Here is a 15,321-nt window from a genome sequence, read left to right as displayed (position 1 = left end):
TTCTCATTCTCCAAAATGAGAGACACTCCACCAAAAAGTAACAAAAAAGGAAGAAGTTGTTCTTGCTTTTAAAAAGAAAAAATGTTTCTGTCTGCTACCTGCTCACAGATGGCTCCTGTCATCGTCACCGGGAAGAGGCGGACGTTGCCGCGTCCTAGGTTCTCTTGTTTCCTCTGGTTGCTAAAGAGCTTAAGTTCTCGCTTCTCCTCGTCATCCAGGCCATTACAGTATCGCACCTATACACACAAACATGTCTCATAATAAGCACAACATATATGGAAGCCATACTTCTTATGTACATGTATATCAAAAACAGCAAAAGAAATTATTTTCTTTTTGGCATTAAATATTTGTGTATCATTATTCACCAGGTGTTTTTAGTTGTTTTGATCCTATAAATCTAGAAGACTGTACCCCAATTTGACTGAATTTAAAGAAAAAAAACGACTGTCAGCCATCTTGGCTAATCTAATTGCTTCAAATACAGTATGTATCTGATTTTTTTCCAAAAATTCTAAAGTGTACTTTTATCCATCTGTCCATCTTCTATTTCTTTATCCAGTGCAGGGTGACAGAAATGTACTAAACTAGTTAGATAAACGATTCGTTCCTGTGACAAATATACTTTAGGAGCTACAAACGCTTAGCTCTCTCATTCATGCCCATCAAGAAAATAGAAACCCAACTTAGTAGTGCGTTATCTATGTTTTACCCAGAAGAGTGAAGGGGAGCAATCGTGGAAGGTGGGTTGTGGCGTAAACTCACCTCATTGTCGTGGGGTGGGAGCTGATGGAGCAGCTGTTTGATGCGATATTTCTCTCCTGCACTGTTCACATAGGGCACCTTATCCTCAGGAAGGCTGTTATAATACTGATGAACCTGAGGACGACAAGGCAAAGATCAGAGACGGAGTACCACAACATGTAACCATGTAGACATGGATCTCTGGACGGATCATCTCTGATGTCATGATGTGAAAATGAAGCCTGAACTGGAGCAGAAATTGAGATGGTATATACCGGTACCCCAACTAACTCTATGACTTAAAGAAAACAGAAAATAGACAAAACAAGGTAAAGTCTTAACCTTCTGGTGGATAAATCTATAGGAAACCCCATGCTGCTTATGGGGGAAAAAAAAAACACATTTGAAGTTAAGGGAGGGGCTGATTTTTAAATATGTACCATTTATGAATGATAAATTAAAGACCCACTCTAGGCCTGCACAACATACCGCAAATTTATCGTTATCACAATATCAAGCTCTGCAATATGCATATCGCAAAAGACGGCGAAAATCGCAATAAATTGTAAACCTTAAATGTGTTAAAACAATCTTATGGCAGCTTGAGGAATCACATAAATAACTTTATGCGTTTGACCAATCGGATGGACGCCTTGATGTTGTTGATCAATCAGATGGAGGCCTATTATGTCAGATGTTTGTCACCTATGTTGACGAGGGTCATTTGGAGTATAATTTTTAAACTTTTACAATGAAATGGGAATGATGTTTTTGGTTATTTTGTTATTAGTTTATATACCGCAAATTAAATCGTTATATTAATCTCTAATATTGCATATCGCAAGTTTTTCTCATATCGTGCAGCCCTAACCCGCTCCAATAAAAATTGTTCTTGTAGCATTTTTCTCATGATGGAGGACCTATATTAAGACACTTAAGATAAAATTGCACTCCTGAATTTTTCTTCAAATCGTGGTGAATCGGGAGCAGACAACGAAATGGCAGATATAAAAAGCTTGTAGTCATTATGTACAAACTACAATCCACTTGTAGAAAAACAGATCCATTAATGCCTTCATTTTCATTGTCTCAGCTGGCATCTGGCTCAAAACTGTACAGCTGGGAAGCTCCAATATTGCTCACCATTTGTCTTGTACTGGAAATGTTAGCATGGGGTTGTGAGAGGCTGTAAGCTAGCAGGAGCGAGTGTAAACAGATGCACGATGGGTTATGACTAGAGCCTGACTCCCTGCCAACTGTCCTGCCCACAACTGATAAAGTACTGTCGTTCTGCAGAAGCCAAGTCCTAGAAAACAACAAAAGTTTTATTTTTATTTTTTGTAACATGTGGTTCATTTTGAAACCTGCCTCTAGTGGTGTTTGGAGGTACTGCAACATTTGGTTCTGACTGGTTTGTCTAAGGTTTACTGGCATTTTCATTAACATCTCACTTTTTCTATATTCCGTCTTATTTCTTTGCCATTAAATGTTAGTGTCCAAATATTTTTAAATTATTACTATTGTTATATTTGTAAAAATTCCAGGCCATCTTTTAAATGATATTTGGTTTCCAGAGACAGACCACTGTGACCTACAGCTGAGATGCACCAAACACTTACAATCACTTTGATTTACAGCCCAGCACCTAATGGAACCTCACTTTTCCATCTCAGCACAATGACAAGGAAATCTGTCACTGACCTGTCAGACGTGCTCACACACAAACACATGCAACCCTGAGTTCCTAAACAGCAGACATGCACAAGAGTTGCATGCTGCTGCAGATTCACGCCAACCTGTTTTTTCCAAATGACTCTTTACATTCTTTGCATTTCTATAGAAGACAACAAGTGTCAACCTTCAGTTATTTATTGCTCTTTTGTTATTGCGCTGTTACAGGGGGCTGGGGTATAACAAAGGTCAGGCAGTTAAAGATGAGTTGGTAGGAGGGAGGATTTAGAACAAGCAGGAAAGGCCACGGGGTTTCAAAGAGAAATGGTGAGTTGGGGTTGCTTAATAAAGATTAAAGAAGGAGGGAAACACACATAAACACAAAAAAACACAGTGGTGACTTTCATGGAGACAACATTTACGATCGATAATTCCAGACAAGGTCGTGTCAAACTTGAAGACATGGCGATGTGCTGAATGGATTTACTGACAAGAAGCCGTCAGCTTTGTCCTTCGCAAATGCACCAAGTCTGTTAGACAAGAACAGATGAACTGGAATAATAGAGGTTTGCATCATCCAGGATAAGCCCTGAAAACCCAGCAGCAAGTTATATTTAAACTGAACTGCTTCAAAGCTGTCTCTTCGATTGTAAGCAGTTTTATATTTAACATGCTTGCGGTTGGGGTTAATTTACTGCTCTTGTTTGAGGTGTAACCTAATTCCTTATTCTTTGCTTTGGCTCCCTGACAAAGACTCCTCGTCCAGGAGCACAGCTCACAACTGTAGCGGAGGATGAGATGAAGGGCGGGACGAGATCTTACTGATAGTCCTCAAAAGACTGACTGAAGTGTAGACAGCCATGAGTCACGAGGTGCACACAGACACACACATGCACGTACTGCAGATGATAAATTACAAAACATGTTCCAAAAAGCTGCAGTTTTGAGGTCTGGCGGTGAACAAGTCCTGCCAAGACAATGTAGCTTATATCCTGTATATAATACTAAAAGGGGTGGGTAATAACAACCCGTGAATAAGTGCAACCACCTTGAGTCTGTTAACGCAGAAAAAGATTATTCCAATTTGGGAAGAGCATAAGCGTCCTTGATAGTCTTAATGTTCAACTTCCTGTAATCGATACATTTGCGGACATCCCAGTTTTTCTTTCTCACAACTACATTTGGGGATGAGAACAGAGACTCTGACTTTCTAATTACACCGGCCTGTAGAAAGTCTTGCAGGTGTTTCCGTACAGCTCATGCTGGCAGTCAGGAACAACAAGGGCAAGTGTGGATACTTCTGTCTCAGCAATGTCTTCTAAAGACTGGCAGGTAACTGAAACCCTACATCTTCACAATGAATATCCATCCACCCATCTATGTTCTACACCTACTGAATCCCTCTCATGGTCATGAGTTTGCTAAAGTCTACCCCAGCTAATATTGGGCGAAGGCAGGGTAGACTCATGATAGGTCGCCAGTCCATTGCAAAGCCTTAGATACAGTATAATTTGATATATAAAAATGGATTTACAATTTACTATTTGCCACCATACCGAAAAATAGTTTAAAGAATGATTAATTAAGATTTAACAGCTTTATTGAAGTACTCAAATAAAGAGCAAAACATTCTCATGCGCTCTTCTTGTTTTCTAAACAGCAAGTTTTGTTTGGATCGTGTTTCTTTTCAAAAAGCCTCGTCTTTCTGGCTTTGGGATTGGGAAAACCCTGGATGTGTTTCTCTAAACGAGTATTTTTTAAATACTATTAAAATTTGCAGGAAAAAATATAAAGTATTTGCTTTAATACAAGTCAACATCCAACCCAACAGGACAAATGAACAAATTCCTTTTACGTTTTTAAGCTCGTCTTTAAATGCACAATCATAAACTGACCTGACCACCAGTCACTGAGTCTTAGGTGCCCAGACTTGTGGGAATGTCATAAACTTCAAAGGAATTTGGTCATAAACCAAACAAAAATTTGACCTCAGGACGATACTGGATGAGACGGTCCCTATCCAAACAATCCATCAAAGTGGGAATATAAATGTCTACCAAACACTTTGAAGATGCTTCTAGAGATTCTTAAAAGCACAAAAAACATTTAATGGCAGGAGAGGCAAGTAGTAATCATTTGCAGATGTGTGGGTGTATGATAATAATAATATTGATAATGACAATGGTTTATGTAAAAGGGGACGGTGCCTTTTCAAAAAACACATGACCATGGTTCTCTCCATTTTTGGAATGAAACTGTTATTTTGTACCAGGTCAAACGTCCCTCCCTCTATTATTATTCAGGTTGACCTGCTGCTGTTTGAAAGGAAACTGGTTCACTTGAGGGCGATCGTTCCTTTTTAAACGAAACAAATGCTTTTGAAAGTGAAATGAAATTGCTATCCAAGTATTTGTTGCACACAGAAAAAACCCTGATGATTTACTGAAATATAAAATCCTACTGATGGGACTGGAGGACAAACTCTGCATGGGACTGAAGCTTCTGCTCCATAATGTCATCCGCTCATCCATTATCTGTACCTGCTTCCCTCTCAATGGGATCACTATGATCGCTGGACCTTCTCCCAGATTCCTGGCCCTGATGAACTGTGCCTTGGCACCATCCATGTAATTCATTTTAGAGTATGGAGACAGCAGGAGGAGTGGAGGCTTTCGACACATTGAGCTCATTAACAAGTCCAACAGACTCCACAATGGCTCCATTTGGTGATAAAGACTTTCCCTTAACTTTTTTTTTTTTTTTTACTTTTTACAGAGAGTCCATGTAAAGTTCAGCGTTATCCCTCCTAATCCCTAAGAAATCCATGAATGACGGAACACAGTGCGGGAATCTCTCATTACAGAATGTTGGCTGAAAGTGGACTGAAAGAGAGCTCAGGCTTCCAGTGGGGAAATCTAAAACCCCCCATTTAAATCCTCAGCTTTAGTTTTTGTTTACTCCCACTCCTCTGCAAAATGTTGCACAACTAGTTTCCACAGCCTAAATTGGCTTTTTATGATGGTAATAGAACCTGCCTAGAATAAACCCTGGCTATTAAGACTGTTCTACCAAATCAGTTCAGAATTTCAAATCAGACAAATTTCCATAAAGATGAGTATTTCTCTTCATATGGGGGGAGGAGATGAGAAATTGGTCCTTTACCTACACTGTAAGACCTATTACCTTACTGGTAGAGGTCCTATACCCGCAGAACCTAATTGGGCTTAGAGTTATAAGTGTGACCCTGAAGGGCGCTAAAAAAATAGCTGCTCTCAGCTCTCCGAGGTGAAACCTGTGCAAACAATGTATTGACCAGCTCATCAACAAAATGAAAACAGCATCTATAAACTCTTGTGTAGTCCAATAAACCAGGAGACCCTCCCACATGTACTCTCCTACAGCGACAATAGCATTGTTGGAGGATTTGCCCCAACACCTATGAAGCCATTTAATGCACTATCCAAGGTTGGCTCAGTGTTCTTAAGGGCCATTAAATCTACTGTAAAACAGTTAGAAACCGCTACGTTAGCCATCTTAGTGTAACACTCAAACAAACATTAGAATTAATCTATGCACAGTTCTCCCCCCATATCCGTAAATATGCAGAATCCATGAAAATGGAGTCCCCCCCCCCCCCCCTCAAGCAGGTGAAGAATGTCCGTCACAGATTCTTACTCAAAATCAAATCAAAAACACTTTTGAAACATCTCTGATGCTTTGTGAAGAGCAATAGTCTGTAACGTAGCATACTTTATAACGCACATTAGGAGTGTCACTCTGTGCCATAACCCAGGAGCCTGTGCTTCTTCCTTCAGTAGTTAAGTGCAAGAGGGCATCTTCTTTTAGAAGTGGCCAGTTTCATCCATAATGATAACTATTTTCCGCGATTATCTTCCTCAGCGCATCAGGATATCTTCCAACTGCTTCTGAGTGAGCTGATGCCATTTCCCCTTGCAGGGGACTGCTCGCTATAAAATATTATTTAGCTGCCGACAAGGAAGCTGCCCCCCCCCCCCCCCCCCCCGAAACTCGGGCAGCACCTCCTTTCGGACTCAAAAGTCTCATACAAGCGTCTTGAGCTGAGTTTTTTGTGATGAACCGGAGGAGTCACGTGACTGGAAAAAAAAATCTGCGAATACGTGAAGCTGCGAATATTGAAACACGAATAAGCGGGGGAACACTGTATAAGGTGCTCCAGATTATTTTTTTAATAATAATAAAATTAAGGCTTTCAAGCATGCCTTATAGTGCGAAAAAATACAGTACACAACCACAAACCATAAAAAGACGCAACAAGTCAAGCTGCATTTTTTGAATTTTCCAGCATGAATGCAGTGGTCCAGAGTACCTGTTCTGGTTTAAGTCCTGGTGGAACCCAAGCGTACTCCTCCAGGGCGCAGCCAGAGTCGTCATCTGAGGTGGAGTTCCTCTGGAAGTCATACATCAGCTTGGTGACCATCTTCTCCATCTCTACAGGCATGGCTGTCACTGCATGCTCCTCGCGGCGACACTTACAGTGCACACAAATCTTTCTGCAAAAATGGACAAACACATACCACAGGTTCAAGCAAATGGTTTGAATGGTGAACATCAAGTAGGCAATCATCAAACTGGAGAATTTTACTTTAAAGATACATAAACTGGAATTGGTGCAAAATAGTACAATGCCCACTTTCTATTTAGGGTGGAAAGAACGAAACTGTGTAGCGTCCTAAGAAAACAAGGCTGTGCTACCGTTGCTGCTTGGGGACTCTAATTAGGCACAGAAAGCAACAAAAATAAACCGAACCGACGGGTCAAGGCTTCTTGTTGCAGTAAAATTCAGGCGCCACAAAGGGAATGCTCAACAGTCCTCTTGGGAACCAAGTATGTGGACAAAATCCCAAACAGGATATGTAAATTACCACAACACAACCACTGAAAGCAAGACTATGCAAACAACAACCCACACGGTCTGTGGAACATTTTCATCTGAAACATGAGCAGACGCTTTGCTGTGACAGCTACAAGATGGTTGCATACCTGAATGGGTGATTTCACCCTTTAAATATCAGAGCGCCACTTGGCAGAGCTGAAGCTATTTGTGCATCACTCTGCAGTTACCCTACAAACACTGGGAAGCCCAGCTCTGTATTCTGATGCTAACGGTAGAAACACAGCAAGCGTACAGATTCTTCTGTTCTTGACAGTCCTAAGCCCTTAAAATGGAAACCGGGTGGCCAAAAGGTCAAACTCCACTAACCCCTAACCTCCGCAGGCGGCTAAACCGGGGAGACAATCTTATTATCTTCTCAGATGGATGCCTGTCTGTCTGACAGTCAGCCGTACGGAGCAGCTTAAGGACACTCAGGACGATGTTTGACAGACAAGTCTTGAGCAGATTAGGATCTGTTACAGTGTGCTCACACACAAAGTACAAAACCCAGATATTTTCATGATCCCGTCTCAATCTAAATCCTGCACTCGATTTTTATGGCACAGCTGCGAAAGACTGCTTTCCTTCTTCTTTCCACAACTTTTCCTATAAGTTGTTTGTGTTAAATACCTGTTGTTGCAAAATGCTCACAGGGCATAAAAGTACAATCTGCGGAGCAAGCCAAGTCTCATCATGTTTTTTTCGTTGGAGGGACAGTTCTTGTCCAAAGGTTAAGCTCAAGTTAACAGAGCTCCTCAATTAGTTTGACAAATTGCTGATAGATTCGGCTAAAAGAGCAGAAAACTCTAAAGAGGCTCTGACGAAACTGTCCGTCTGACATTCCACAAGTAGTCATGAGCACGTAATCCTGAAGAGTCAAGCGCTAACCGAATGGGTCAAGTTGGACAAACTGTCAGTCGTCACTTCTTAGCCATCTGCCAGACAGCTAACAGACTTTAGCTCCTGCCGTGTATGGAGAAGAAAAATATTGAATTAAACTTGCCGAGTAGCTACAGCATCCTGAATACTGATCGAAAGAGCAAGCATGCAGCACAGGCTGAAGAAGTGATCAGAAAACTGTCATTCAGACACTCTGGAGCTGGTACTTTCACTGCAGTACCCTGTCATAGCCTGGGGGACTCAGCCTGCCTCGTTACAGCCCGGCTTACTTGCCCTTATTAATAAATCAGGGTTAATTTTCAGGATGGGATACACGTTTAAATCTCACACATCTACAAGGGCACTCAATCTTTGGCTGAGAGCAGGACAGGACATCAGGGGATCAGGAACCCCCCCAATATATATATATATATATATATATATATATATATATATATATATATATATATATATATATATATATATATATATATATATATATATATATATATATATATATATATATATATATATATATATATATATATATGTACCCATCCGTCATTGTTCCCGACTGCTGCTAGCTTGTTAAAGGTTAAGACAAACTGATGTAAAGAAAAGCCTTTAACAAAAGGAAACTCCACCCTCACACACTTCAATCTCTCAGGGATTCCTAGTGGACACAAGGAATCTAGCAACTTTGGGAGAAGACCAGGTTTTCGGCTCACTCAGTCCAGATGTGCGATGAGAATTTTACTCCAGTGACTACAAACATCTTGATATCTTCTGACAGAGGACACTTTGGGAGCCTATTTTATTAACACACTTCACGGACATTCGTGGGATTTCCCCTCCGCTGAAACTTAATCTCGGGGCTTCCACATGTAAGCTGCATGATTTGAATAAGATCAGATTTAATAGCTCTGGTTTTACAGCTCAAGTACATCAGAGTCGCCCTAAAATGCTTGATGTCAAAAGAAGGAAGCAAAGAGTCATGTTTCCTCTTTTAAGTATAATCAGACCGTTTTATCTCTGAGGGGGGGCGTAAAGGGCCGATGTGTTATTGGTCGGCTAGAGCGAGTGGTCGGCCTGAAACATGGAGGTGATACTTTTTTTAGGTAGCAGTTGCTGTAACTGCAATGTCAGTGAACAATGATTCCCCATTTTCAGTTAATCATTATCGTCCTGATCTCCAACATGTTGCCCGGGTAATAGATGGCTTTAATACAAAACCTGGGTTTGATTGTCCTCACAGACCAAAGCCCACTGCTGCTTCAAATGGTCAAAGATCTTAAACCCGTTCAGCATTTAATGAGAATAACCAGGATTTCTTTTTTCAACAGACCGAAGAGCTTCAAAATTTGAAGTTTGGGTGTTATTTTGTTTTTATCTATGGGGTCTTCGTCCCCTTACAAGGGGAGATGTTCTGTACAGCGGAAAAAAAGGTATCTTTATTGTTACAGATTTGGTCTAAAATGCACAAGTATACATTCTCTGGAGCTGGTCGCACAAGTGCCTCTTCTAAGGGGCTTTCTTTCCTTAATCCAATGCAGCTCTTCCACTTCATCAATCTGGACAGTCAGATCAGAATCACATCTCCCAAAGACTGCTCCAATGTACTCCGTAATTGGCTTTGCGTTTCACAGCTGAGCAATATTAAAGCAGAGAAAACCATTGAGGCACAACGGGGAAATAAATACTGAGCACTTAAAAGGAAATCAGTAACAAACAAGACTAAGGCGTTCCTGACAAGAAGCAGGCTTCAAACAGATATCTTGAATAAAATACAATTAGCAGGAACCTGAAGCCGTGTATTGCAAAGGAAGGATTAGGCCTGCATCCACCTGTCAAAACCATTTAGACTATGGGTTTACAAAGTCCTGGTCACAACAGACAAACGATCAGGATAATACCCAATTTAACTTGAGAGAACCTCAAGAAAAACATGTAGTTTTGTTGCTTTGGAGTAATTTTCCCACAATTATTTATTATTGGACAAAGTCGAGATCTTTTGACAAAAAAGGCACCTAAAAAAAGGAGGAATTCGTCAAAGCCAAGGACTTTGATTTGAAAAGTGTATTCACCCTGACGAACAGAAATATGGACAACCCGAGCCCCCCCCCATCTTTAGATTGTATGAACATCTGATCCAACAAAGCAAGTTATCATTTTTTAAGGGATAATAAAAGAAGATTGAAGACCCGCTCCTTTTGGTCCATTTTAAAAGTGTTCGCAGTGGTCTTTTAATTATATTTATGGGATTTTTAGCCAAAAGTTGCAGGCGGGACTGCTGGCGGGGAGCAAGCCCGCCTCCACTTTCCATCATCTATCTGTTTACATACTCTCCCGCTGGCTTACAGCATCTCACAACCCCAACCTAATGTTAGCCACGGAACAAAAATGGCATGCAATATTGAAACCATCGAGTCGCACAGTTTTGAGTCAGGTGCCAGCTCAGACGAGGAAAACAAAGCCGTAAATGGATCTATTTGTCTGCAAGTGGATGCATCAGAGTGGAGCGGAGCAGAGAGCTTGAGTCTAGATTGTAGATTTTACACAAATAAGGACAAGCTTTTTCCAAGATAATTTTTTGTCTGTTCCTGTTTCAAATTGATTTGAATAAAGAAATACTCAAAAATGCAATTTTAATCTTATTTTTCCTTATATATGTCTGCTATCATGAGAAAAATGCTACAAGAACATGTTAAAAACACCAAAACATTATTTTTTAACAAACTGGGTCTTTAACAGGATACCAAAAATCTGTGGCATATTTGAAATTTTACATTTCTAAGAAACAAAGATTAGTATCACATGAACATACATGGACATTAAAACAACAAAATTCAGGGCAAATAAATGAAACTTGGTAACCAAACTAAACAAAAGACATTTTTTTCCTACCTGCCTTTGAATTCTATGCATATTTGCTGAAGATATTGAGGTGGCTGACGTGTATTTATTTATTTTTTGACATTGGGGTCGTGGAAGGGCCAGGCACCCAATACTTACCCAACCACAATCAGAAATCAGCAGTTTGGTGAGAGATCATTAGGACATTTGTGAACCAGCAAGCCATATATCGAACAGTCTGAATAGAAAGGAGGAAGGGTGTGCACTGTACGTTTTTTTACAGTGCATTTGAACATTGTATTGCCCTTTAATCTGTTACTTTTCCAGCAAGTTGTAGATTATTATAAATGTTGGAAATATTATTAGGTTGTCATATAGATTCCTGTCAGATTGGGTTAGTTTTTGAGCTCCCCCTGATTACAGCTGACACCCCCCACAGTAGCCCCTATTGTAGCCCAATCCTGTGCCTTTTCACTGCTAACATTTCTGTTAAAAGTATACAAATTAAACATCAATCTAGTATTTTGGGGTGTCATTTTTGTGCAGTTTGCAACAACATCATAACAAGACTCGAAAACACGAATTAATTAAGACAGTTTAGCCCTCTTATTTGCCTGTTTGTTTATTGTGAGGTCCAATGCATTTGACACACGGTCCACAGCACACAGGAGCCTGATCACTGTGCTGTGGGGGTGGGAGTGGGGGGCGCTTCCCAAATAAAACTGAAGGTAATCTTAAGACAAAATCAGAAAAACATTGCTGCAAACAATGAGCCTTTAAACCGTCTCCAAAATAGTTTTAAGCACACAATTGAACACTTAGTCCTAAAATTGGAATAAAGGTAAATGCCTTAAATAAAAGTGAGGAGGGGGACACACACTGCTGTTTACCTTCTTACAAACGGAGCGAAAGTACAGCTCCGACTTCTGCGCTTGAGCTGCTGCTGCTGCTTTGAAAGAACACGCTCCTCATTGCAGAATCAGCCACAAAACTCCACATCCACGCCGTTGCCACGAAAACACACCAGTCTGCATGATGATCCACACCTCTCCGCTACATCTAACCCCGTCCGTCCAAATCCCCATGCGCTCCAAAGACGCACAGGAGTTTAGGAAAAACAAAAACGTGCAGCCAACTTAGAGCGCGTCAGCATTCATTGACGGATCCAAACTGGAAAGATTTCAGCAGAAAAACCGGCAGTCCCCCAAAAAGAGAGGTAACTCCTTTCACTGCAAAGCTCCAACTAAGGCGTGCAGCAGGAGCAGATCCTGCAGCTGAATAACACGGTCTTCAGCTGCAGCGCTTTAATCGGGAGGAGATGCCAAGCAAGGGGTGAGAAAAGTGTCACTTCCGGTTACCCTTTCAAAATAAGGCGCACAACACGTTAACAGCCTGGAAAAAAACGCTCAAGTTGATTAAACTGATTTCCATATACTTTACTGGCTTTAAAACGAGAAATTTATTTAAAATTTATATTTTAAAATTAAAATATGAAAAGGCTAAATCACATAAATTAAAGGAAGAATTGAAGGTCAAACAAAGCAAATATGTCCACATCCTAAATAAATCTTTGCGCTATTGATTGTAGATGAAAAATGATTAGTGCATAAAGAAAAAAATAGTCTGACTACAAAGAGTAAGGTCATTGATTTTAACTGCACTTTTGATGAAATGTTATGTGTTTACTACCTCACCAATCGCATTAGTAGCATCAACTGATCAGTTCTGTGTAATAACCACAGCATGGCTCATAGTTAGAGGTTAGGGTGTAATTTCCTAAATATTTTGTATGTATTTATTCATTTATTTGCTCTTTCTAATGAGTTTTACTTGCTTCCACATCACTAACAGCGGAAACAAAATGTGGCAGTTGGGCGTAGTGGTGCGACACCACTGCAATTGGCAGGATGCTAAACAATGAGTATGAAATCACAATAAAATTGATTGGAACTGTATTTTTGAAGATAAAATTTTGTTGTTCACCTTTCAGCACATCCCCTCAAGGGTCACCACAGCGAATCAGCTTCGACTGATCCACATATTTGGCTTGGCAGAGAATTTTACGCTGGATGCCCTTCCTGATCCAACCCTGTATTTTATCCAGGCCGTGGACGGGCACATGGGGGACCGAGGCTTGAGTTCCCTTGTGGCTACAGGTGGGCAGTAGTGTGAAGGGTATTGCCCAAAGACCCATACTGGATTCAGCTCATTGTGCCCCCTGGGAAACAAACCCTGGTTTCCCATGTGCCAGTCCTACACACAGTCAACTGAGCCACCCAGGTGCAATTTGTTTTTTTAACTAAAATACTTAGGAAAAAGAAGAAGGGACATCTAGTTTGGAAGATGGATAGACCTCTGCCAGACTCAATGCTGGAAGATCCTTTAACCAGCGCTACTTCATCTATGACTTTGAGGTTTTTGTGGCCTCTTTTCTAGCACCAGCTTTGCATTGCTTGTCAAAAAAATGAACAATCTTTCAACACTTGTAAAAATGTACCGGTACTAATAAATGAAACATGCAATCTGGTTTCTAGAATGTCACATTAAGAAAATGCTGGTTTGTTAACTACAAGGAAAATAGTAAAGTGTTTTATTTTTGTAAGTAACTCTTTTTAAATTCATTAAAAAAAACGACATGTTTTATGTACTTAGAAACACACACATATTGTTCGCATTTAGTAATAATTCATTTTGAAGTATAAAAAAATAAACAGCTATCATGTCTTCCTTTTAATTTGAAAGCAAGTCTGTATGCTTCCTGTCAGACCCTGGCTTCTTTCTGCAGACTTCATCGAAGCTTTCTTCTCTGCTTTTCCCTGGAGCCAGTACCCTGGTGTGATGTCAGTAAGTCAGCATCTCAACATTGGTGTAATTAGCAGCCTTCCTAAGTGGTGCTCTTGCAGACTTTGCATGTGAATTGAGACATTCCCTTGAATCAAATGGCTCAGCTCAGCACAGCACAGGCAGAGAGGGAGCAGAAGAGCAGCAGGAGGCTGGCTTCGACTCAGACAGGCAGCAGTCAGTTAGTCACTGTAAACACAAGAGGGTTGTTTAACATGAGAACAAGAGCATTAGCCGAAGAGGCACAAAAGAGTTATAGACCAATGAAAATCAACTAGATAAAATAAAACAGTGAATACCTTTTACCAAGTTAATTGGTCATTCAACAAGGACAAAACAAAAAAGGGACAAAAATGGTTTGTTTGCGTTTCGTTTTGCTGTCAAAAACGTTAATCAATTTCAAGTCAATTTTGGGGAAAACAAGGGGTCATTTTTTATTTAAAACGTACTTTGACTGAAAAAGGCATTGAAACCCTTTGTTTACAATGGCAGAATTTGACATCATTAATAATAGGCAAATCCTTTTTTTGAAAATGATCATAAATGGAACCACTTAATATCCTGATGGATATTAAAACTTGCCTAATATGGCTGTTGAAGACCTGCGTATTTGATAATAACCTGGCAAAAAAAGAACCCGATAAACTGATAAAAGTTTACTTCCTGCACAGTATCTATTTTTCCAGGGACAAAAAAAGTATGTTATTTTTCTTTTTTCTTTTGACCAGCATGAACACACCACCGCCATTACCACCACAGGAAGTTCATGGATCAGATGTTTTGTTTTTATTTTCTAAAATCCTCTAAAGTGATGGCAAAACACTGTAACACAATAATATGGGTTTGCAAAGCACCAGTGTTACAGATAACAGAAGGTTTATGACACAATCTGATTAGGAAATGTTTCTTCCTACTCAAAATGCACTGTGCCTCACAATATTTATTTGTCTGTTTGACTCACTTCCACTCTTTGCCCCCACTGGAGGGCTTGTTGGCATCTACACTGCAGTGAATCACAGCAGGGTTCATTTGCAAGAAAACTGAAGCGTTCGTTTTTCCCAGGCAGAGTTTGCTTGATGATTACCAAAAGAAGATCCAAAGAAACTAACACCAGTGTGGACCAAAGACACCAGGGTCAATGTGTATGCTCATGTCCTCCTAGACTGAAAAAAAATTGGTTTAAAAGGAGGAAAAACAGGCAAATACTGGCCTATGGAAAGCATGGTGTAGAGTTCTTGAATGGTAGTTTGAGGCAAAATAATTTCTACCTGTTTAAAAAAAAACTTCCTTTAAGTTGCTTTTGCAAATCTAATGTTCTTTCCCCTTGCTTCATTGCAGTTGCTCCAGCTTGTGATGGAAGCTCCATTTTGTCCTACAAACCATCTTTCAGTTTGCATGTCTCTTCTGCACACGGCAGA

General features: G+C 40.2%; 1 protein-coding gene across 2 annotated transcripts in view; it reads right to left on the bottom strand.

Annotated features, from left to right (window-relative positions):
• Positions 1 to 15,321, bottom strand: part of prickle2 (prickle planar cell polarity protein 2) — a 96,676-nt gene that overhangs the window by 6,255 nt on the left and 75,100 nt on the right. The window contains exons 1-4 of one of the 2 annotated variants that reach the window (XM_011475083.3): positions 11,953 to 12,358; positions 6,764 to 6,947; positions 766 to 879; positions 99 to 236 (exon numbers count right to left, since the gene is read on the bottom strand). In XM_011475083.3, coding sequence (XP_011473385.1) covers positions 99 to 236; positions 766 to 879; positions 6,764 to 6,895 — 384 coding nt within the window. In that variant the 5' untranslated portion in view covers positions 6,896 to 6,947; positions 11,953 to 12,358. Of the gene's footprint in view, positions 1 to 98; positions 237 to 765; positions 880 to 6,763; positions 6,948 to 11,952; positions 12,359 to 15,321 lie in introns of those variants that run through there. The other variant, XM_011475082.3, reaches the window with a different exon arrangement.

The sequence above is a fragment of the Oryzias latipes genome, chromosome 5 (assembly GCF_002234675.1).
Source record: "Oryzias latipes chromosome 5, ASM223467v1".
Lineage (NCBI taxonomy): Eukaryota > Metazoa > Chordata > Actinopteri > Beloniformes > Adrianichthyidae > Oryzias > Oryzias latipes.
The sequence above is the reverse complement of the archived record's forward strand: the minus strand, read 5'-3'. Positions and strand labels throughout refer to the sequence as shown.